This window comes from Pseudorca crassidens, chromosome 11 (genome assembly GCF_039906515.1).
Source record: "Pseudorca crassidens isolate mPseCra1 chromosome 11, mPseCra1.hap1, whole genome shotgun sequence".
NCBI lineage: Eukaryota > Metazoa > Chordata > Mammalia > Artiodactyla > Delphinidae > Pseudorca > Pseudorca crassidens.
The window spans coordinates 6,691,492-6,713,769 of record NC_090306.1 but is presented as its reverse complement, the minus strand read 5'-3'; the positions used below and the strand labels follow the sequence as shown (position 1 = coordinate 6,713,769).

Genomic DNA, 22,278 nt, shown 5'->3' with positions numbered 1-22,278 from the left:
GAGACCACTGGTCAAAAGAAAACACTACTAAACTTTCAACATCCAACCTGCTCCCAAGGGGCCTAGGGCAGGTGTTTACTGAACTGGGGACAGGAGACCAAATAAGGAGGCTCAGGGAGAGAAGTAGGGACCAAACCCTCTTGTTTGAAGTGCAAGAGTCCTCACTAAGAAATAGTGGGCACTGGGCCTCCACCTTCCTCAAAGGTACTGCAGGGACCCGGCAGGGAACCAGGGGAGAACACAGGAGCTCCCATTCTTTAACCAAACCTTGGTCTGTCCTCCATTTACAGAGTTCACACCCTCCCAACAAAAGGAGCCTCATAATTGGGAGACTGGGATCCACATATATACACCATTGATACTATGTGTAAAATAGATAACTAATGAGAACCTACTGTATTGCACAGGGAACTCTACTCAATGCTCTGTGGTGACCTAAATGGGAAGGAAATCCAAAAAAGAGGGGGTATATGTACATGTACTGCTGATTCACTTTGCAGTACAGTAGAAACTAACACAATATTGTAAAGCAACTATACTCCAATAAAAATTAAAAAAAAAAAAAAGGAACCTCATATTTCATCCTAATATACCTACCAAGAGACTCTGAGAAGCAGAATGCTGGGCTAGAACTAAAGATACATGAGTCCACTCTTCCCACTGGATTTTTTTCATTATTCGAGATGTAACATACAAACATGAAGGTACGTAAAGTGGACCAAACTTAGGTGAGCTGCTTCATTAATTTCTACCCGTGAACACGCTCAAGCCACCACCACCCGGATCACGACATGGACCGCCTACAGTTCCCTCACAGGCTCCCGCAGGCCCGCACCCCCCGGATAAACATTATTCTGAATTCTGTCACTTTTGACTGCTTTTGAGGGCTACGTTTTTAAGTCTAATTCCAGAAATTATCTTAGCAGCTCTCATGAAAAAGGGCACTGCTGCAACATCAGAATAAACATATCAAATGAGGGTGCTGAACTTCTCTCAACCTCCAGGACTTTGCTCTTTACTATTCTAGGGCCAGGAAAACAAAAAAGTAATGACACAGATTAGTTAAAGGATTTAAAGGGACCCTAAAGAGTGAGCGCACGCAGAGAAGGATGGGTCGGCGTGTTCTTTCCTTCTGCTCTGCACCCATATCCTCAAAAATGGTCATCCTGTCTCTGTCCCTAATTTAAAGATCTGTTACTGCTTTGAACACCAAGAAGGCAGGTTTACCTCCTCGGGATTCATATGCAACAGAACTTTCTATTCCATTTAACTGAGACTCTGCCTGAGTAATTTCAACAAACTCATCTCAACATCTGAGAAAATAATGTCAAAATCTGAAAAAGAAAGGAAAAAAAAGATCAAGACTCACAGATTTCACCTGATCATAAATAATAAGTGATTTATTACTAATAAAATAAAAGATACAGTTGACAATATTTTTGATCACAGACTTGGTCTCTTAATTTCGAGAACTCCTAACATTTATATCAAGATTTCCCTCACTAGCTTTTACAAGCAACATTTCTCTTTCCTTTGCCCCAGCTAGACTGTTAGCTCAAGTCTGGAGACCTAATAAGGAAATGCTTAATAACCCGTCCCATTCTGCTGAAAAATACCCAGCCCCCCTCCTCACTCTCCAGTCACTCCCTCTCAGCTAGAGTGTTTCACAAAAGCGTATTCTGGCCAAAGGTACTCCACAAATTGCAGAGAAAACCATTTCTGTGAAATGCTCCTCTGAAGGACAAGCAGCAACAGAAAAAGTACAAAGCACCTGGACTTTAAAACAGACAAGAGGTAGTTTAGAAAAAAGAATCGCAGAGATGAGTCATCCTCATATAGCTGTAATTTGGTATTTAGCCACATTGGCCACAAGACTCAGGATTTTCTGGCATTGGGAACCTACTCCAACAAAGAAGTCAAAATAAAATAACGAAAAGAATACTACCTGGCCTTCAAAATACTTTTTGAGAAATTCTTACAGAAAATCAGATTCATCTGGATCCCTGTGAGATGGAAGCAACTAAGTCCTGCTGAGTGGGAGGGACTGTCCTAGGGCACAGAGATCAGAGAGTGACAACCAACAACCTAGACACCAAACCTGATTCAGTGTTCACCTGGCCTAGGTTCTCACTGTGTGCTCACTTCATCTGGGCACATCTACCCCAAGCTCAACAGTCAAAAACTCAGAACTTCCCACCTTTACCCATGAAAGTTTCCACATCCACTAAGTAACACAGTGATCAAGAATGCAGGTTCTAGGGTCAGGCTACCTGCACTCACATCCCAACTCCACCACTTATTCACTGTGAGTCTCCAGACAAGTTATCAACCCTCTAAGTTTCCAATTCCTTATCTATGAAGTAGATAAAATAGCTACCTTACAGGGATTCTTGTGAAGACCAGATGAGATAATGCCTATGCAAAGCACAGAGTAACAAATATTAGCTATTATTATCATTACTGTCTGCTCAAGGAAAATCCATACAAAAGTGGAAAACATCACAATGAGATTATTATTCCTTTTATTCCATAGCCTCTTCCTCTGCCATCCAGGGGAGAGCTACTGCCAATCATCATCTGCTACTGCTGGCCATTGCCCTTCCTATCAAAGTACAGGCTTATCTCTCATAATTGTCATATGAACCCCACACACCATTTTAGCTGAGGCTGTCTAAACTCAAAACCCCTTAAAGATGCGTTTCTTCCCTAGAGCTGAGCAATCACAAGATGGACAATTATTTGGCGCAGAAGATTGGGGTGAGAGGGAGAAGCGGAATTCCACCAAGAAATATTTCAGGCTAAAAAATGAGCTTTATGTGGTAATGGAATAATTCTATATCTTGATTGCAGTAATGGTTATGCAAATCTACATATGTGATAAAACTATAAACATACAAATAAAGGCATGTAAAACTGGTGAAATCTAATAAGATCTGTGGATTGTACCAGTGGCAATTTTCTGTTGATATTGTACATAACTAACAAATGCAAAATGTCACCACCGGCGAAAACAGAGGGAAAGACACACAGAACCTTTCTGTACATTTTTTTGCAACTTCCAGTGAAACTGTATTTCCAAATACAACATTCAAACAAGAAAAAAACTAAGCTTTAAGGTTCCTTTTAAACTAGATTCTAGAATCCTAACAATGGGGAGTTAAAAATAATGAAGATTTAAAGAATATAACCTTCTCTCAACTTGCAGTCTACTTATCCACAAAGAAATAGGTAACCTATATCACTACTGTAATAATATCAGCCACAAATGCTATGAGGCTAGTATCCACGGGTTTCACATCTACAGATTCAACCAACTGTGGATGGAAAATATTTAGAGGGAGAGGAGCAGGGAAATTCTAGAAAGTTCCAAAAAGCAAAACTTTGAATTTGCCCCATGCTGGCGACTATTTACAAAGCATTTACATTGTATTAGATATTATAATAATCTAGAGATTTAAAGCATACGGGAGGGTAGGTTATATGCAAATATTATGCAATTTTATATAAAGGACTTGAGCAATTTTATATATAAAATTGCAATTTTATATAAAGGACTTGAGCATCCAGGATTTTGGTAACCACAGGGGTCCTGGAACCAATCCCCTGCAGATACCAAGGGATAACTGTACTAGAAAATCAATCCCCGTCAGCTCTTTCTCCCAGATCTCAATTCTCTCATTCAGTAAATTCTGAAGGGCCGCTACATACAAAGCAATATACTACTGTAATAGGACATTTATATGAAGGCAGATCCCACATAGCTCAATATCCCTTTCCAGCTTTCCACATCCCTGCCTCTGTGAAGCAGGCACAGTTCCACAAAAACGTACAGAACAGAGGAAGCGAGAGATCTCCCAAAGGCCATTTAACAGGTCAGACAGGTCCAACATGTTTTTCTAAAGTAGTTTTTCATTTACAGGTTAAGGAAGATTTCAATGGCTCCAAGGATTCAAGTAATTTTAACAAAAATCTCATCGATCTCAGTGCTTAGAGTAGTGATGATTTTTTCCTGAATTATCAAAAATGACTGATGCCCATACATGATAACAGAAGTCTCCCTGCGATAAGAAACAGCACTTAAATCTAAGGTTTGTACAAAAAGCTGACTTTCAGTCTGGTGGCGGGTCTCTATTACAGCTCAGATTTTCCAATTGGGGCAATTCCACACAGAAGATTCTCCATGATAGGGTAATGATTCTAAGTATGGAGCCTGGAGTCAAACAGACATGAGTTTGCATGTAATCTCTGTTACTGAATGATTTCAGACAAAGTATTAACCCTTCCAAATCTCAGTTTCCTTGTCTATAAAATGGGGGAGGAATACCTACCTTGTGTTTCTGTGAAGTTCAACTGGCTCTGAGAATATAAAGTGCATAGAAACCAAGAACACCCATTGTTCTTCCTTAAACTCCAACTTAAAGGAGGGAAAGGGAGTCATGATAAAAGAGACCAACAGCTTTTATTAAAGGTGAGTTTTAGTTGGTACGATTTGGGGGTTTTTCTCTTGTGTGTGGAGGAAGCCCTGTCTTTAGGAGAATAAAAATGATTGGGGGCAGGGGGTACCAATTAGGTCCCATCAATCATGTCATGAAAATTCAGGAACTATGATGATGTGAGCACTCTGAGAGGCCAGAATCTTTGCAACTTTCTCCCTTTATCTCTTTTGTGATTCTTGATTTCTTAAATTGGAAATAGGCTAACAGTGCTCTCTTTGAGAGCAATCAGGAAGAGCAAAGAGGAAGAGAATGCCCTTGCCCAGGCCTGTAATCAGAAAGGCCTGGGGGAGAAGAATCAGTCCCCCAGGATGCAGTGAGCACAGACAACTCAAAGAGGAAAAATTAGGCTGGGACCCTGAAGAGCTTAAGTTGCAGGCCTGGCAGTATAGCATAACGGGTAAGCCCACAGACTCTGGAATCATTCAAACCCAGAGTCAAATCCCATCTCCACCACTTACAAAGCTATGACTCCTTGGGCAAATTATTTAACCTCTCAGCCTCAGTTTTCTTATCTATATACTAGGAATAATAACTACCTCAAGGGTTCTCAGGGGGATTAAACGGACAATGCATTTAAAGCACTAAAACAAAGCCTAGAACATGGTTAAGTAAACATTAGCTCTTGTTATTAATTTTTATTATTATCATCAAGACCATATACTTCAGGCCTTTGAACTCCAGAATTCCACTTTCCAAGGCTCTAACCCTGTTCAAGATGACTTAATGCCAGAATCCCAAGGGATGTGTTAAACATTTCTCTCTTCCTGGGCAACACTGCCATCCACCCAATCTGTGGATCCTCCCCACCAAACTACAGTACTAAAGTTCCAGATAGCAAAGAAGAAACCCGAACTCCTCGTGTTCTCTCTCTCCTCAAAATCTCTTATCCAGTTCAAACGCACACCTCTGTTTAATATAAGCTTCAATTCCCTGTTACCACCTAAGAGAAATCAGGCTCAGTGCCCTATAGAAAAGAGTCAAGAGTCCAGAAAGGTCCTAAGCAGTTGAAATCACTCTATATCCTAAAATGAATGAGGGTAACAGCGTAGAACTTTGCATCACAGGCGCCACTGTAGATCTTCCCATAAGAAGCCTCACCCGTAACTTCCGAGATGAACTCTTGGGACCAGTCAGTCTCATTGTAATCCTGAGTTACATCCACAGCGTCTCCAGCTGCAAGGAACTCCTGGGCCCAGTTCTCCGACAGGGCCAAGTCGGCCACACCAGGGGCTTAAGGGGGAGACAGAGAGAGAACTAAGGAAAATACCTATCATTCTATCATGCCTAAGGAACCCTGAGTGCACATGAAGACACTCTGTTCCTTTTGTCTCCTTCTGCATCTCAGTTCCTCAATACCAGCAGCATCTAAATACGGAATCCCCTTGTCCCTACCTGCACAGAAAATGGTGACCCCCCGCCCCCCCAACCCAGAACCAGACTCTGGACCCACCTCTCTGGGGTGCCTGGCGGAAGTTTGACTGTTCAATCTCCTGCATCTCTGCCAGGAGGTCATCCATCTTGAAGGTCTGAGGGGCACGGGATACAAGTGGCGCATTCTGGTCCTGGAGGAATTCGGCCACCAACTGTCAGAAGAGAGGTGGTGAAAGGAACCCAGCAAGAGACAGGGGCCCATTGGATGAGGGATACTAACATCAAACACAAGGAAAGGGAAACACAGAAACTATAGATTTGGAAACACTCGAAGAATACTTAAACACAAGCAGGAGAGCTGAGGCAAATCTCATTTGATCAGGGAAGTCCACAGACTGAAGTACGGATGAGCCCAGTTTAAAGGAAAAATACAATGGGCGAACGAAAAATGCGACAGAAAAGACTGGCATATTTACCTCATCTTCAGAGGCTACCCCCAAAGGCTTAGAGACCTAAGACAAAAGAAAGGGAGACAATATGGTACAGTGGTGAAGACCACAGCCACACAACTCAGTTAACCCTGGGTTAAAATTTCAGTTCTTCCATTCATAAGGCAAGCCACAAAACTTCTCAAAGCCTCAGTTTCCTCATCTATAAAATGGTTGCCTTCGTCTATATAAAGACGTTCAATGTTTAATATAGTAAACACCCGTTGCGTGGCAACTATTATCATTTCCAACACAACAGAGACAGCAGTTATCCCAAAGTGTGCATCCGGACCCTCCATCCCAGGTCACAACTCGAGCTTTCTGCCTGAAGACCACTCACCGCCTCCGAGGCTGGGGCTCCTGGGGGCCAGGGGCCAGGCCTCAAACCCTCCTGCCGAAAGGCCTTGTCCTGGGTGAAGTGCCCGGCCAGCTTCATGAGCGGGTTGGCACCCCCGCATTCCGCCTCCACCAGCTCCCGCATCGCCATGGTGACCGCCGGCTCTCTGATGGGCAGAGGTTTGGAACTGAGGTCCCGGAGCCAAACCCTTCCCCAACCCACAACTCAGCCCGGACCTGGGGGAGGCGGTTTTTGGCCGCTGGCCACTCTCCACCCCTGCGCCTTCTGCTGCGGCCCCCACCTCTGCCAGGAGTCGGGGGGTCGCTGCCCTCCTGCCGCCCCCCTGGGCCTCTCCAGCGGCCTCCACGACTGCGGTCTCTGGCGGCGGGACAAGCGGCAGCCGCCCCCCACAAACGGGCCTGAACCCCAGGGGAGCGGGAGGACAATTCCGCAACTGAGCTGTACGGGAGCATTGGCCGGGCAAGGGAGAGGGAACACGCCGCGGGACCGTTAAGCCCAGTCCCCTACACCCGCAGTCACCAGGCGAGCACTGCTGGGGGCCATGCCCTCTCCGTAAATCACCTGAGCCCCTCCCCCTGCTCGGCCGGTCCCGGCCCACCCATTCCGCGCTCAGAGCACCCAGTCTCCCCCACCAGGGTCGCTGCTCAAGCTCCGCCCCCCACGACCCGCGAGGACACCGCAAGGGCTGCTGGAAGACCAGGAAGGTGTCCTCGCGCCCCCTCGGGGCCCGGCACTCACCACCGCGCGCGAAGCCGCACGACCCGCCGGGGTACCTGGTGCGGGCTGGAGGGGGAGCGGAGAGAAGGGGTTGGGGAGCCAGGGGCGGGGCTCGGGCTTAAAGGGGCCGTGACCGCCGCGCGACGGTCGCGGTCCTACGGAAGCTGTTTGGAGGGGCGGGGCCTTAAGTCTGCGACGCAGCGTGATGGGAGGAGCCGTGGGTCTTAAAGGAGAAGTCTTGGAGCCTCGACTCTGCGAGCACTCGAAAGGATCGCGGACGCTACGACTTGTTTGATGGAAAGCTCAAAGAAGAATGGAGCTAGCAGGGGCTTCCTGACCTTTGGGGGAAAGCCGAGCACGCAGATCCTGGGCTCAGATCATTCTGCCTCTTCCCGGGGGCGTATTGTGACCCAAGGGGATTCCCTCCCTTTCTGGGCCTCGGTTTTAGAGAAAGGCCCTAATGCGGGAGTGGTGGGGGTCAAATCCGGGGCCTTCCCCAGCCTTCTAGGCCTGCCCGCTTCCAAACTGCCCCTAGCAGGACAGCGTCACGGTCTCCATAGTGACAGAGGCCTGCCCCCAATCCCTCTGCCACATCTGCGTATTGGGGGAAATAGCACTGGATGACGACAAATTCCGGTTACTAAATTAGGGTCCAACGCATCCTGAGACCTCAAGCCGATAACCTACTGGGAAGGTGCACAGTGAGTCACTCCTCTCCCCTCCTTCCTCCCTCACCGCTGGTCAAGGTCACTGTGGTGGCCTTATTCCCACTGCCTCAGACAGGGAATGCACAAATATGATGCAAGAAGTGATCTCTAATCACGAAATAAGCCTCAGGCCCCACCATCTGCCACAGAATTGGCTCTGGTGTCAAACCTCAAGGACACTGGGAAACAAACCCTGAAATCTCACCTGCCTCCAAGTCCAAGGGTGTCCCGATGTCATGAAGAAGGAAGGGCAGGAGGTGCTCAGGGCTGCTGGTAGATGGGCAAGGACAGGTCTGTGCCAAAAGGACAGAAGTACCGTCCCAGCCTAGGATACAGGAGAGGAGGCAGGTAGTCAGCAGGTGGCACCCTGGGCCAGGCTGGCTTCCTGGCTGTCCTGCAGATTTCACAGGTGGAGGCCCCAGGGGACCAGAGGGGCATGGCTGTGTAAGCTCCTCCCTGAAATGGTAGAGAAGCTGTTCTGACACCTCAGGGGAACAGAGCAGCAGGGAAAACCTGAGACTGTGCAAAATTTCTCTTTTTCCTTACCTTTTCACCATGGATCCCAGCCCTTGCCTGTTTTCTGGTCTCAGGCTGACATTGTAAAGCAAATACCTAGTACCTAGTAAACTAAACCAAGCCAGTGAGGAAAGGATGCGCTCTGGAAAGTGCATACTTTAAAAAAGAGGATCCCTGGAGAGAGCAATGTTTACCTGAAAGCATATGATACAGCAGAATGTCAGAAAATCAAGGCAACCAGATCCCAGTACCATTCAAACCATAACACACATAGAACCTTCAGCTCTGCTAGGCGTTTAGTAACTGATTAACAATAACTCACCATGTATGCCGCCTGTAGGAGAATCGTAACAATGATAATAACAGATGTTTATTGAATGCTTACTTAAATCCAGGCATTGTACTAAACATTTTATGTGCATTAACACTTTTAATCTTCATAATACCCCTGTGAAATAGGTATTGCTAATCCCAGTTCACAATTAAGACTTAGCCAAAAGTCACACAGCTAGGAAGTCAAAGTTCAATCCAGACATAACTCCAAATACCTATCCATTACAACACTGCCTCCCAGTCTTCCTTATAAGCCCTGGAGAGCTTTGGTCTCCTAGGCCATAGGTCTTCACAGAACCTGGCTCACACGTCCAAGAGGGACTCTGACACTGGGAAAGGACCACTAGATTTACTTGGGTATTTAATATTTATTGAAGTTCCAGATTTAAAACCTTAGAGTTTGTTACTCCAGATTCAACTTTAAAGTCTTATTCTATTCATAACAAATATTTTTATTAAATGGATATAATTATTTTTTACCTTTTCTGTAATTAATATTTTATTTATTCTTTAATTAATATTTGATAAATTCAAGTTTAATAAGTTAAATTCCTCCAATTTTTAAACACTTATACTGTATTTACTATGTGCCAGGCATTGTTCTAAAGCATTTTTCAAATACTGATTTATTTAATTCTCACAGTAACTTAATAACAACTATTAGCATCCCCATTTTATAGATGGGGAAACTGACGCACAGAGAGATTAAGTGACTTGCCCAAGCTTATACTAGTAAGTTGCAAAGCTGTGACTTTAACCTACACCAGGGGCATCAAATTTTATCTGTAAATGGCCAAGCAGAAAATATTTTTGTCTTTGCAGGCATACGTCTCTGTCACAACTACTCAACTCTGCCGTTGTAGCATGAAAGCAGCCATGGGTGGTACGTAAAGCAATGACTATGTCTGTGATTCGATAAAAATTTTTATGGACACTGAAGTTTGAATTTTATATCTTTGTGTGTGTGTGTGTGTGTGGTACACAGGCCTCTCACTGTTGTGGCCTCTCCTGTCGTGGAGCACAGGCTCCAGATGCGCAGGCTCAGCGGCCATGACTCACGGGCCCAGCCGCTCCGCGGCATGTGGGATCTTCCCGGACCGGGGCACGAACCCGTGTCCCCTGCATCGGCAGGCGGACTCTCAACCACTGCGCCACCAGGGAAGCCCTATATCTTTTTTTATGTTATAAAATATTTTACTTCTTTTGATTTTTTTCAACCATTTAAAAATGTCAAAACCATTCTCTGCTACGGACTGTACAAAAACAGGCAGCTGGACATAGTTTGATGATCCCTAACCTATACAACCTGCTCCCGGAGTTCCTGCTCTTAAGCATTATGCTAGACTTACCTTTTTGAAAAATAAAATTTAAAGATCTCCTTAAATATTTTAAACTACATGGCATTTAATATACATATTTTAAAACACTTTAAATGGCTGACAGGGCACACCACCCCATCAGGCAAAATCTTTCTAAACCCTTATTCAACCCTATAGGTCTAATAAATTTATAAACATTTATGAAATTACCTTAGTCCTCTTCAAATCTCAAGTCTAAAACTTTACTTCCCAAATTGAAGGGTCATACATTAGATTCTCTTAAAGATCAAACGTTTTAATTCATAACGTCACTTACACACATCCGGATAGCAAATTTACTGGCTCAGGTAGGTCAAAATTACTGGGTTAAATTTTTAACCACAGTACAGGTACTTAAAGGGTCAGAGATTTGAGACCAAGACACAACACTTAGGGCCTACATACTCCAAAGACGATGCTGTCTGAATCACAAGTGAACACTGTCAACCCATTTTTAGAGATGAGTTCTGTCTCCTGTGTCATGGATCCCCAAGGCCATCTCCTTCAACTGATAACGATACACAACTCACAAGTTACAATCTTATCTAGTTTTGTTTGTTTGTTTGTGTACGTGGGCCTCTCACTGTTGTGGCCTCTCCCATTGTGCGGAGCACAGGCTCCAGATGCGCAGGCTCAGCAGCCATGGCTCACGGGCCCAGCTGCTCCGCGGCACGTGGGATCTTCCCGGACCAGGGCACGAACCCGTGTCCCCTGCATCGGCAGGCAGACTCTCAACCACTGCGCCACCAAGGAAGCCCCTTATCTAGTTTTTTTTTTTTTTTTTTTTTTTTTTGCGGTACGCGGGCCTCTCACTGTTGTGGCCTCTCCCGTTGCGGAGCATAGGCTCCGGACGCGCAGGCTCAGTGGCCATGGCTCACGGGCCCAGCCGCTCCGCGGTATGTGGGATCTTCCCGGACCGGGGCACGAACCCGCGTCCCCTGCATCGGCAGGCGGACTCTCAACCACTGCGCCACCAAGGAAGCCCCTTATCTAGTTTTTATTATCTCATTTAGGTGCAGCTAATTTCTTTCACAGCTTCACTTGGGTAAATTAATGTCTTTACTTCCTAAGTGTTAAGTTACTTTGTAGCTTTTTGTTGGGAGAAAAGTTGGAAATGAGGAATCGCCTCATCTGATCTGATTCTTTAGGGTTTTTGATGATGTTAAGGTGCAGTGTAATGGAAATATCCATGCTCTGGAAATTGCAAATCAAGGTACAGTCTTCACACATGTACCCTTAGAGGGGCTTGTTGGTTATGATTGCCCATCCTCCTTTCACCCTCAGTTGACATCATTGGCAGAGACAGCTTGACAAGGGAGGAAAGCTGTACGTGAATTGAGACACAGCAAATCCCAAAGCTAGGCTCATCTAAATACACATGGACAAAACTCACTTTGCTTTAAAAGTGTTCAGAGTAGTGAAATCTAGATTTACCCAGGTGTATCCAGAACTACCAGCGTAGGTTTGGGTAAAACCCAACATATGTTTGGGTACCTAACTCCATCCCCTGGACACATAGCAGGGAATTCCCCCCAGATAGCAACAGGGACCATCATGCATATTCCCTTTATCCCTGCTTGGAGCGGAACCTTACCACTTTTAGCAATACAGGGAAGATTCAGTCTATGTCACCCTTACCAAAATCCAACTGGGAAATCTTTGATCCTTTCTCCCCGCAAAGTATGGACGGAAGGAAGGAAAAAAGAAATCAAGTTTATTGACTTGGGAGTGTTTTTCCCAATGAATGGTTTTGCTCCCTTTTCAGGATTTTCCACAAAACATCTATAGGATACACAGCTATACAATGTGTTTGTATGTTGATTTATTTGTTGGGGGAAGACTTCTGCTTTGGGAAAGATGGCGTAGACTTGATTTTCTCTATTGCTCCCATTAAATACAACTGAAAGCCCTGGACATTATAGGTAAAACAAACATAAGAAGATTCTGAAAGGTGGAAAAAAGAAAGTGGACTGGCTAGGACCTTAGGACCCAGGACACAGCATGGTAGTGAGTTCTGTGGGTTTCTTTTTCCCTCATACATCCCAGACTGGATGCTAGAGAGGTCAGCAACCTGGAAATACCAGCATGCACAGACCAAAAAGAAAGCTCCAATAAAAGTCGGCTCTCTAGGGACTTCCCTGATGGTGCAGTGGTTAAGAATCCACCTGCCAATGCAGGGGACACGGGTTCGAGCCCTGGTCTGGGAAGATCCCACATGCCACAGAACAACTAAGCCCATGCGCCACAACTACTGAGCCTGTGCTCAAGAGCCCACGAGCCACAACTACTGAGCCTGCATGCCACAGCTACTGAAGCCCACACGCCTAGAGCCCGTGCTCCACAGCAAGAGAAGCCACCGCAATGAGAAGCTTGTGCACCGCAACGAAGAGTAGCCCCTGTGCGCCACACCTAGAGAAAGCCCGCACACAGCAACGAAGACCCAACACAACCAAAAATAAATAAAGAATAAATAAATTTATTTTTTAAAAAAGTCTGCTCTTTAGCCAAAAGACCAGGAAAGGGGTAGCCTACAAAAACAGAAACTTCCAGACAATAACCACTCTTCTCCAGCCAAACACCAACTAAAAAACTGTGGCCCCCCCCACCAGCAAAGGCCAAGAAGGGAGCCTAGACTACCAACCTCAAGAAGCTATAATGAGACACCCCTCCCTGAGGTGGTGTCAGAGAAGGCCAGGTAAGGAGCCCATCCCCACAGACCAGTAATGAGGCTCTCCCCCATTCCTGGCAGTGTTAGTGGAGATCACGTGGGATGCTGAAACTAACCCCCCTGCCCAGCCCAGCAGTAAGGAGAAGTTCCAGCCCCTCAAGTGTCAGTGGAGGCCAAATGGGGAACCTGGACTTCTTCCTCCACATGGTGGTAATGAGGTAGTGCCCCTTCTTTCCCTGCAGGACTGGTGTACAAAATAAGCCATTCAAAACGGAAGGCTTAAATAAGAGCCAGAGTCTATAACAAAATGCAAAAATGTCCAGGTTTCAGTAGGAAATCACTCATCATACCCAGAACCAGGAAGATCTCAAACTGAATTAAAAAATGTCAACCAATAATCTCCAAAATTTACAAACAGTTCATGCAGCTCTATATCAAAAAAACAAACAACCCAATCAAAGAATGGGCAGAAGACCTAAATAGATATCTCTCCAAAGAAGACATACAAATGGCCAAGAGACACATGAAAAGATGCTCAACACTGCTAATTATTAGAGAAATGGAAATCAAAACTACAATGAGGTATCACCTCACACAGTCAGAATGGCCATCATCAAAAAGTCCACAAACAATAAATGCCGGAGAGGGTGTGTAGAAAAGGGAATCCTCCTTCACTGTTGATGGGAATGTAAATTGGTACAGTCACTAGGGAGAAGAGTATGGAGGTTCCTTAAAAAAACTAAAAGTGGAGCTACCATATTATCCAGCAATCCCACTCCTGGGCATATATCAGGAGAAAATATTGGTTCAAAAGGATACATGTTCATTGCAGCGCTGTTTACAATAGGCAAGAAATGGAAGCAACCTAAATGTCCATCAACAGAGGAATGGATAAAGAAGATGTACATATATACAATGGAACATTACTCAGCCATTAAAAAGAATGAAATAATGCCATTTGCAGCAACAGGGATGGACCTGGAGATTATCATACTAAGTGAAGTAAGTCAGACAGAGAAAGACAAATATCATATGATATTGCTTATATGTGGAATTTTTTTTTAAATGATACCTCTGAACTTATATACAAAACAAACTCAAAGACTTAGAAAAAATCTTATGGTTACCAAAGGGAAAAGGTGGGGGGATAAACTAGGAGTCTGGGATCAACATGTACACATGGCTATATTTAAAATAGAAAATCCACAAGGACCTACTGTATAGCACAGGGAACTCTGCTCAATATTCTGTAATAACCTAAATGGGAAAAGAATTTTAAAAAGAATAGATACATGTATATGTATAACTGAATCACTTTGCTGTACACCTGAAACTAACACATTGTGAATCAACTCTACTCCAATATAAAATAAAAATATTTTTTAAATGTCAACCAATAGATGCCAACACCAAGATGACAGAGATATTAGAATTATTTCCAGGTAGCCATGATAAATATGCTTCAAGAAGCAATTACAAACCCACTGAAACAAATGACATAGAGAACCTCAGCAAACAGATAGAAGCTATCAAGAAGAACCAAATGAAAACTCTAGAACTGAAAAATGCAATAACTAAATTAAAAGCCCAGTGATGAGCTCAAAGGAAGAATGGATAGGGCAGAGGAAAAAAAATCCATGAACTGGAAGATAGGACAATAGAAATTACCCAATCTGAACAATGGAGAAAAACTAGACCAAAAAAAAAAAAAAAAAAAAAGGAAGAAGAAGAAGACAGAAGGAAAAACAAAAACAGGGCTTCCCCGATGGCGCAGTGGTTGAGAGTCCGCCTGCTGATGCAGGGGACACAGGTTCGGGCCCCGGTCCGGCAAGATCCCACATGCCGTGGAGCGGCTGGGCCCGTGAGCCATGGCCGCTGAGCCTGCGCGTCCGGAGCCTGTGCTCCGCAACGGGAGAGGCCACAACAGTGAGAGGCCCGCGTACCGCAAAAAAAAAAGTGATTGTCCCAAGCAAACTAGTGTTCCCAGAATCTGGAACAACGCATTATACAATCCAAACCCATATTTGCTCAGGTCCGTATTCCCTCATCTTAAACTTCTGGGACAAGTTGTGTTTCGGTATCCAGAACTCGGGGGATTTTCCTGAGGTAAGTGTAGTACATGCATTACAGCAGCGTATATGATCACACACCTTCCCCAGCCAGGCCTGCGGCAGCCCCCGAGAATCAAGCACATTAATACTTCTTCTGAAAAAATATGAATACTTACTTTGAGATAAAGTCTATAAACAGTTTCACCTGTTCAGGGCAGGATGAATTTTGGCATCAGACTCATTAAAAACACTTTTGGTTTTCAAAATTTTGTGGACTTCAGGATGGCTGGTGAGAGATTGTGTGACTATGCAGCCAAAGCCCATAGTAAAGACTTAGAAGTCACTAGTGCAGAGCACTAGTCTCTGCACCAGTCCACCCTTCTGGTCACCAGTGTCAGGCTATACCAGAGACTATGATATTAAACTCCATAGAAAGGATTTTCCAACACAGAAGTTGGTGTAGCTGTTTCAATCTTCCAGTTTTTAGCTGTTCCCTCATGGACTCTACTGCAGCTGACTCCAGGCTCCATAATTAGAATCTTTACACCATCATTGAGAAGCCTCTCTGTGGAACTGCCCCAGTTGGAAAAATCTGAGCTGTAATAAAGACCCGCCAGCAGACTGAAACTCAGCTTTCTGTACAAACCTTCGATTTAAGTGCTAGCTCTTCTGCAGAGAGACTTCTGTTATAATGTATGGGTGTTGCCAAATCTGGCTCCCTATGCATCGATGCCGAACAAAAATACGGAGACAGAGAACTGGAAGATAAGAAATAGAGAGGCTTTTTATTTTCTTTGCCAGGCAAAGGGAAGACACAGTAGGCTAACGCCTCAAGAACTGTGCCACCCTCCTAGGGGGATCAGGGAAGAATTCATACGTGGGGCTCTCAGTCCGGGGTATGTGATAAGGATCAAAAGTGGTGAAGGTCTTGCATTTCCTTTCTTCTGCAAACTTATGGCCAAAGCTGGCATCAAGTGGCTCAGCAACCCGGTCTGGTGTCCCTGAAGTTATCGGCCCGTGACCTTCTTTCTGAAATGAAGAGTGCTACACGGGAGTATAGGGGGAGAAGAAATGCCAGATGCAAAGGGTAATTTGTATGGAGTCAGAGAGTAATCAGCTTGGTGAAGGCCAAGTCTAGCCTCGAGTGTTTGTTAGTAGTAACAGCTAAAGAATAACCAAGATTAATGAACTCTTTCAGGCCTGTTTACATTGCTTCCCCAGACGATTCATTGTTTCCTTATTTTCCTTGTTTATCAGAAAAGTCTCATTTCTATTTTGGCTGCAACATGGGCATCAGTCATTTTTGATAATTCAGGGAAAAAATCATCACTACTATAAGCATTGAGATCGATGAGATTTTTGTTAAAATTAGATGAATACTTGGAGCCATTGAAATCTTCCTTAACCTGTAAATGAAAAACTAATTTAGAAAAACATGTTGGACCTGTCTTACCTGTTAAATGGTCTTTGGGAGATCTCTCTCTTCCTCTCGGTGTGTCCTGGACAGGAGCTCCCTCTTGGCACCCCCTGTCTTGTCTGGGCCATGCCTTCTCCATCTCAGGTTTCTTTAGATCCCATCACTCTTTCTGATCCAAAAACTGATACCAGCTCCACAAACACCCCATCATTGTGAGTATTCGCGATGTCTAATGCGTGTAGAAAAGACTATTTCCAGTTACCTGGGGTTTAAATTAATATTTAATTTATTAAAATTGTAAGTATAAAACATGGTTTTGCTTAAACCTTGAAATTCAACTTAAAATCCTGAAATTCTATTTATAAATGTACTACATTTTAAAAAATTACTTCCACTTGTTCTTTGATTGATGTTTAACTCAACTCGAACAGATTTAAATTTCCTTAGCAATTAGTCTCATCTACAAAGTTGGTAAAATTTCCATGACTGTTTTACACCATATTCATACACTTAATATATCTGATTTGTTCCCCCTCATGTACTTCAGTTGCCCGACAAGGTAGTATTTAAAATACTCACAAAATCTTTCTTACAACGTAAGCAACTCTTGTAAGTCTAATTACTTAATTGACCATGTTCTGCTGTTTGATTTCTCTTGAATGTTCTAATACTGTTTATAAGCTTTCGACTAAAAATCATAACTCTAAAATCAACAGATATTTCAAGTTGGAAACAACAAAGTTTAACTTAAATTCATACAGATTTTTAAAAATAAATTTATTTATTTTACTTATTTATTTTTGGCTGTGCTGGGTCTTCGTTGCTTCGCATGGGCTTTCTCTAGTTGTGGCGAGCGGGGGCTACTCTTCGTTGCGGTGCGCAGGCTTCTCCTTGTGGTGGCTTCTCTTGTTGCGGAGCATGGGCTGTAGGCACACGGGCTCAGTAGTTGTGACACACAGGCTCAGTAGCTGTGGCTCACAGGCTCTACAGCACAGGCTCAGTAGTTGTGGCACTGGGCTTAGTTGCTCTGCAGCATGTGGGATCTTCCCGGACCAGGGCTCGAACATGTGTCCCCTGCATTGGCAGGTGGATTCTCAACCGCTGCGCCACCAGGGAAGCCCCATACAGATTTCTAAACTTAAAGTTAACATCAAAATATTATGATTTACTTCACTGTCTCTATTCTAAATTCTACCCTTTCCCAGAAGAGTCAGTTTGACCATCGGGAAGGCTGAGGTTATTAGGTCAAAAAATTAGTGCCGTAGACCAGTTAGCTGTCAGATTGAAGAGCAGAGCGGGAGAGCTCAGGGCTTCAGGGCTGCATGCTGCAAAGTAATCCTCCTGTGAACTCCCTGAGCGCTCCCCAGGTGGAGTTACCTCTGCTGACCGCAGGGCGGGTTTTCAGCTGGACCGGCTCACAATTCACATGAGCAGGGCATCTTTTGCATTGTACCTTATCCCGCCTTGGGTAGATGATCTGCTGCTGTATCCCCACCTAGATGTCAGCAAATTTCCTTCACTTATTAAGTCCTTTTGTATTTTTCTTTCTTACCTGATCCTCTAGCCCTGTCGATGACCTCTCTTTTCTAAGCCTCTAATTAAGTGTCATCAGACCCACATAAACTTGCTTTTCCCTTTCATATCTGCCTGGCCTCCCAGACCTTGCACTCCTTCCACATGTATCTAGCCTGTCTTCAAAGACCATAGACCTTTCTTCCAGTGAAATCTACCTCTTCCTCCAGCTTAATCAGCCTTGTATTTTTCCTTCAATTTTCACCTCTTTTATTCCAGAAGAAAGACCAAACTTTATGTTGTTATTTTGTTGTTGTTGTTGTTTTTAAGCAGTTCTTTCTTGACGCCTTGAACAAACATGCTTGTTAGAATCAGAATGTTCCAGACACTGACCTTCTGGATTGCCCTGTTGAGCCCTTGGGTTTGCAGTAAGTTCAATTTTTTCTCTATCTTCACAGGAAAATGATACATCCCCTATTAAATAAGGGATCCTCACTCCTTTTGATCTCTTCACTGGAAAAAATATACCACCCTTGGTAGCTAAAACCACAGTCCAAAATTCAAATTCTTGGCCAAGGATTGTATAATTGACTAAAGGATTATAAAGGTGACAATTCCAGAGCCACCTTGAGATGGGTATTGGTAAGTCCTGGGAGCTTGTGGACTGACACAGTTCACAAGGACAGGTAGAGGCTGGTCACGCATGGCCTACTTGGGCCTACACAAAGTTCACGGACACATGCTCAGGAGTGAAACTCAGCTCCTTTTGAGGTTTGAGGGTCAGCCTAAAAATCTGGCTGAAAACATGGCAGAACAAAAAGTTATTCCATCCACCAGTGCCTTACCTGGAAAGCCTTTGTAGCTAATATTCTGCCCATTTTGAGGTAAGACCAAAAGACTATATATTTGGTGAACTAACCTCTATTTTTGCCTTACCTGTAGTGCCAGGTCACCTTTGCCCGTGAAATCGGCACCCGAAAGCCTGTGAGCTCTTGTTACCAAGACCCTGTGGTGCTCCAAGGACAATGGTGCTTTAAGGACAAAGGATGACCCTGCCTGAAAATGTTTCAGCTGTTACACCCCCTACCGGACTCTTACTCGCCATCCCACCACGTTGCAATGGTTACAAGATTCCTGAGCCCACCTGGGCGACGCCCACCTGGGCAACCGGACCTGTCCCAAGTAAGGAAAAGCATCTGCCCTGTCCCACTCCCACCTATAGAAGGAAGGTATATGTGCCTCGACCAATCAGTAAATGACATTTTCACCTCGGACCATTCCTTTGTTTTCTGGCTGTAAAAACTGATCAATAGCACATGTTCAGGCCCGACTCTCCCAGACTATTAGGAAGTCAGCCCGCTGTTCTGGCAGCGACCCTTTCCTCTAATAAATTCTATCTTCTTTACATTCTGCCTTATATCTGGAAATTCTTTTCCAACCCACGTTCAGAGCACGACAGACCCTAGCAGCTCCTGTTGGTAAGGCCCCCACTTATTAAAAAAATAACCTGGGGCTTCCCTGGTGGAGCAGTGGTTGAGAGTCCGCCTGCCGATGCAGGGGACGTGGGTTCGTGCCCCGGTCTGGGAAGATCCCACATGCCGCGGAGCGGCTGGGCCCGTGAGCCATGGCCACTGAGCCTGCGCGTCCGGAGCCTGTGCTCCGCAACAGGAGAGGCCACAACAGTGAGAGGCCCGCATACCGCGAAAAAAATTAAAAAAGCATGGTGCTTAAAAATAACCTGTGCTTGTCTAAATCAGCCTGGTAACTATAAAAATAACCAATCTCCTATGGACATGAGCCACGGTAAGCTTCCGTAAGCTGCCAAAAGGTAAAGAAAAACCCAGGCATGTCTGGCTCCAAAGCGTGTGTTCAAAACCACAAGCCCGCGCTGCCTGGGCTTCAGGGGGAAGGAGCTTTAGGGATCCTGCCATCCCCGAGTCTCTATGCTTTTCAAGACCCCATTGTCACCAGGCTAGGGATGGCTCTGTCCATCTCCCAATAATTAATGATAATGATAGCTCACGAGTAGTAAGCCGATTCTGAGTTGCTTCAGAAAAAGTGATCTTATTGAAGCCTCACCCAAGCCTTGGAGTAAACAATTCCTTCTGATACCCGGCGAGCCAACACTTAGAGGAGCTAAAGACCAAGGCCGAACACTGAGTGCTGGGATTTGAACGCAGGCGGAACTGATAGCAAAGGCCTCCTGAACCCCTCCTCCCTCCTCCCCACCACCTCACAGTAGGAGGTGCCCTCTGTGCTTTGGGATTTCCTCCAAGCAGCAAGATGGTATAGGAAGAGTAGGGCCCTGAGGTGGCCTGGTGGCCTGTGGGGGGACAAGGCAGCAGAGCAGCTAAGTCACCTGGGCCTGGTACCCTGGGGCTTCGCTCTGTGGTCGTCTGCAAATTGTATCACCCTCTGTTCACCGTTCTGTGCCCTTTGGACTTATTCGCCCTCTCTGTGGCACCCGGAGCACAGAAAGACTCCTCTCCCTTCAGCAGCCTGACTGAAAATCAGGGCTTTTCTCAACTGCTGCTTTTTCCCTTTGACAGCCTCTCCGCAGCCAATGGAGAGAAAGGGCAGGATAATCCCAACTCACCTGTTTAAGGGAAAAGACCACATCTCATGGGGATAGGGGAGGGGCTGCAGAGTGGGGATGAGAACTTCAGCCATTTGGGTCAGGTCTTTGAGAATGGATATTCGGGGCGTCGAGGTGATAAATGGAATATTTATAAGTGGAACGGAATATGTACAAATGGAATATTTCCTGCCATATCAACAAACAAAGGATGTCACAGTCACCAATGATTGCAGCCCTCCAGCGTGAGCTGGTGAGCCCTGAGGAAACTCAGGGTGTGAAAATACGGGCCCCAGGGAGCTAAGGTGCCTATCAAAGGAATGATTTCAGTTAGGCCAGACTCCTGCATCTTCCCATCCACAGGAAAGTGCTAAATTCCTTAACTTGAGATGTCTGGTTTTCTTTATTTAACAATAATCTTTTGACGTTCCCAATTACCTGCTCTTTGTTGCAAAACTCCTATATATCCTGGTTCCCCCCTCGTCTACCCGGAGCAGTTTATCACAGTTACCTGAAACGCTGTCTCCCCAGCTGCAGTCCTCATTTTGCCCCAAATAAAACTTAACTCGCAACTCTCACGTGTGCCTTTGTTTAAGTCAACTGAGGCATCATGGGGTTCCAATTCCGTTTCTGACAAATCCAGCTCCACCGCATCCCAAAGTCCCCATGCCCCACCCCCTCCCACCCACTGTTGCTAAATTTAAACCCTCATCTGTCCTTTTCCTGTAGGACCGGGGTATTTTAGGGAGCGACAGCGTGGTGCCGCAGTTGATGCCGTGACACCAGCGCTGTGAAAATAAGCGTGCCAGCTCCCCTCGTGGGTCAGAGGCGCCCGCCCGCCCCGGACTCGCAGATCTCCTTCTGCACCGTCTCCCTTCCTCCTGTTCCTCGTCTCTCCGAGAGGGGACGCCCTTTGAGAGAAGCCTCGGCAGGACGCTGGGTGAGAAGAGGACTCGCAGGGAGGCGAGGTCCAGGACCCCAGAACCCACAGCGCACCGAGGAACACTGTGGATGCAATCTCAGTTCATTCTACAGACACCCGGGAACATCCCAGGGTCTGGGGATTTCACCCATCAACGCAGTCCAGAGGAGCCCTGAGGGGGCCCAGGGGACATGCCTTGGGGGCCAAGGTGGAGGTTAAAATCTAAGGGGAATACGAGATCTTCCCCGCCCCCAGGGCAGGGGCTGGCGGCTGGGGAAATGCGAGTTTCAGGATTGTTGCTGATGGTACATCAGCCTGCAGGTTGCAGGGTGGTATACTCCTGAACTGGGCAGAGACCTGGTGTGTGAGCGCGTCTGTGTGTGTGTGTGTGCGTGTCCGCCCACCCGCCCGGAAGACACAAAAGTGAGCCTTCAGGTCTCCGGTCTGGTAACAGGAAGCAGAACGCATTTGGTTCTTGAGCGCTAGGTTACCGTCTCCGCCTCTACAGCCCGGCTTCTCCCAAGGCCTAGTTTCTCCATCGTGCACTTTTCAGGAAGCTCGTTAATTTTCACTGCAGAGAGTGGACTGCAGAGGAAAACAGCCTTTCAGTGCAAAAGAAAAGACTTGAGTGAGGCCAAAGGAGATGTTTGCTGTTTCAAATTAAACGGGACTAGGGAAATTGGAAACCCTGCCCAAGGCCTGGCATCCTGGGCCTTTGGCATCTTCTGTGAGGGACGTTGGGGAAGAACTTTCCAGGAGACCTTGAGCAACAAAATAAAAACCCATTTG

At 45.5% G+C, this 22,278-nt stretch overlaps 1 protein-coding gene and 2 long non-coding RNA genes across 11 annotated transcripts in view; 1 reads left to right on the top strand and 2 right to left on the bottom strand.

Moving 5' to 3' along the window:
* The window catches only part of PEX5 (peroxisomal biogenesis factor 5), an 18,259-nt gene extending 9,726 nt beyond the window's left edge, over positions 1 to 8,533 (bottom strand). For 3 of the 6 annotated variants that reach the window (XM_067695619.1, XM_067695623.1, XM_067695624.1), the window contains exons 1-5: positions 7,275 to 7,383; positions 6,696 to 6,858; positions 6,344 to 6,379; positions 5,947 to 6,079; positions 5,595 to 5,726 (exon numbers count right to left, since the gene is read on the bottom strand). In XM_067695619.1, coding sequence (XP_067551720.1) covers positions 5,595 to 5,726; positions 5,947 to 6,079; positions 6,344 to 6,379; positions 6,696 to 6,858; positions 7,275 to 7,315 — 505 coding nt within the window. In that variant the 5' untranslated portion in view covers positions 7,316 to 7,383. Of the gene's footprint in view, positions 1 to 5,594; positions 5,727 to 5,946; positions 6,080 to 6,343; positions 6,380 to 6,695; positions 6,859 to 7,274; positions 7,385 to 7,451; positions 7,612 to 8,342 lie in introns of those variants that run through there. The other 3 variants (XM_067695622.1, XM_067695621.1, XM_067695620.1) reach the window with 3 other exon arrangements.
* Positions 7,613 to 22,278, top strand: LOC137201585 (uncharacterized). Of its 2 annotated transcripts, XR_010932239.1 has the most exons (5): positions 7,613 to 8,131; positions 9,809 to 9,869; positions 18,326 to 18,420; positions 18,935 to 19,174; positions 21,297 to 22,278. It is a non-coding gene; the product is annotated as an uncharacterized lncRNA (long non-coding RNA). The 2 variants fall into 2 exon arrangements; XR_010932238.1 differs by lacking the exon at positions 21,297 to 22,278 and having other exon boundaries at positions 7,618 to 8,131; positions 18,935 to 19,399.
* Positions 15,830 to 21,211, bottom strand: LOC137201586 (uncharacterized). Of its 3 annotated transcripts, none has more exons than XR_010932240.1 (2): positions 21,079 to 21,211; positions 15,830 to 16,742 (listed from the first exon to the last, which is right to left on the bottom strand). It is a non-coding gene; the product is annotated as an uncharacterized lncRNA (long non-coding RNA). The 3 variants fall into 3 exon arrangements; XR_010932242.1 differs by having other exon boundaries at positions 15,830 to 16,469; positions 21,079 to 21,195; XR_010932241.1 differs by lacking the exon at positions 21,079 to 21,211 and adding an exon at positions 20,016 to 21,057.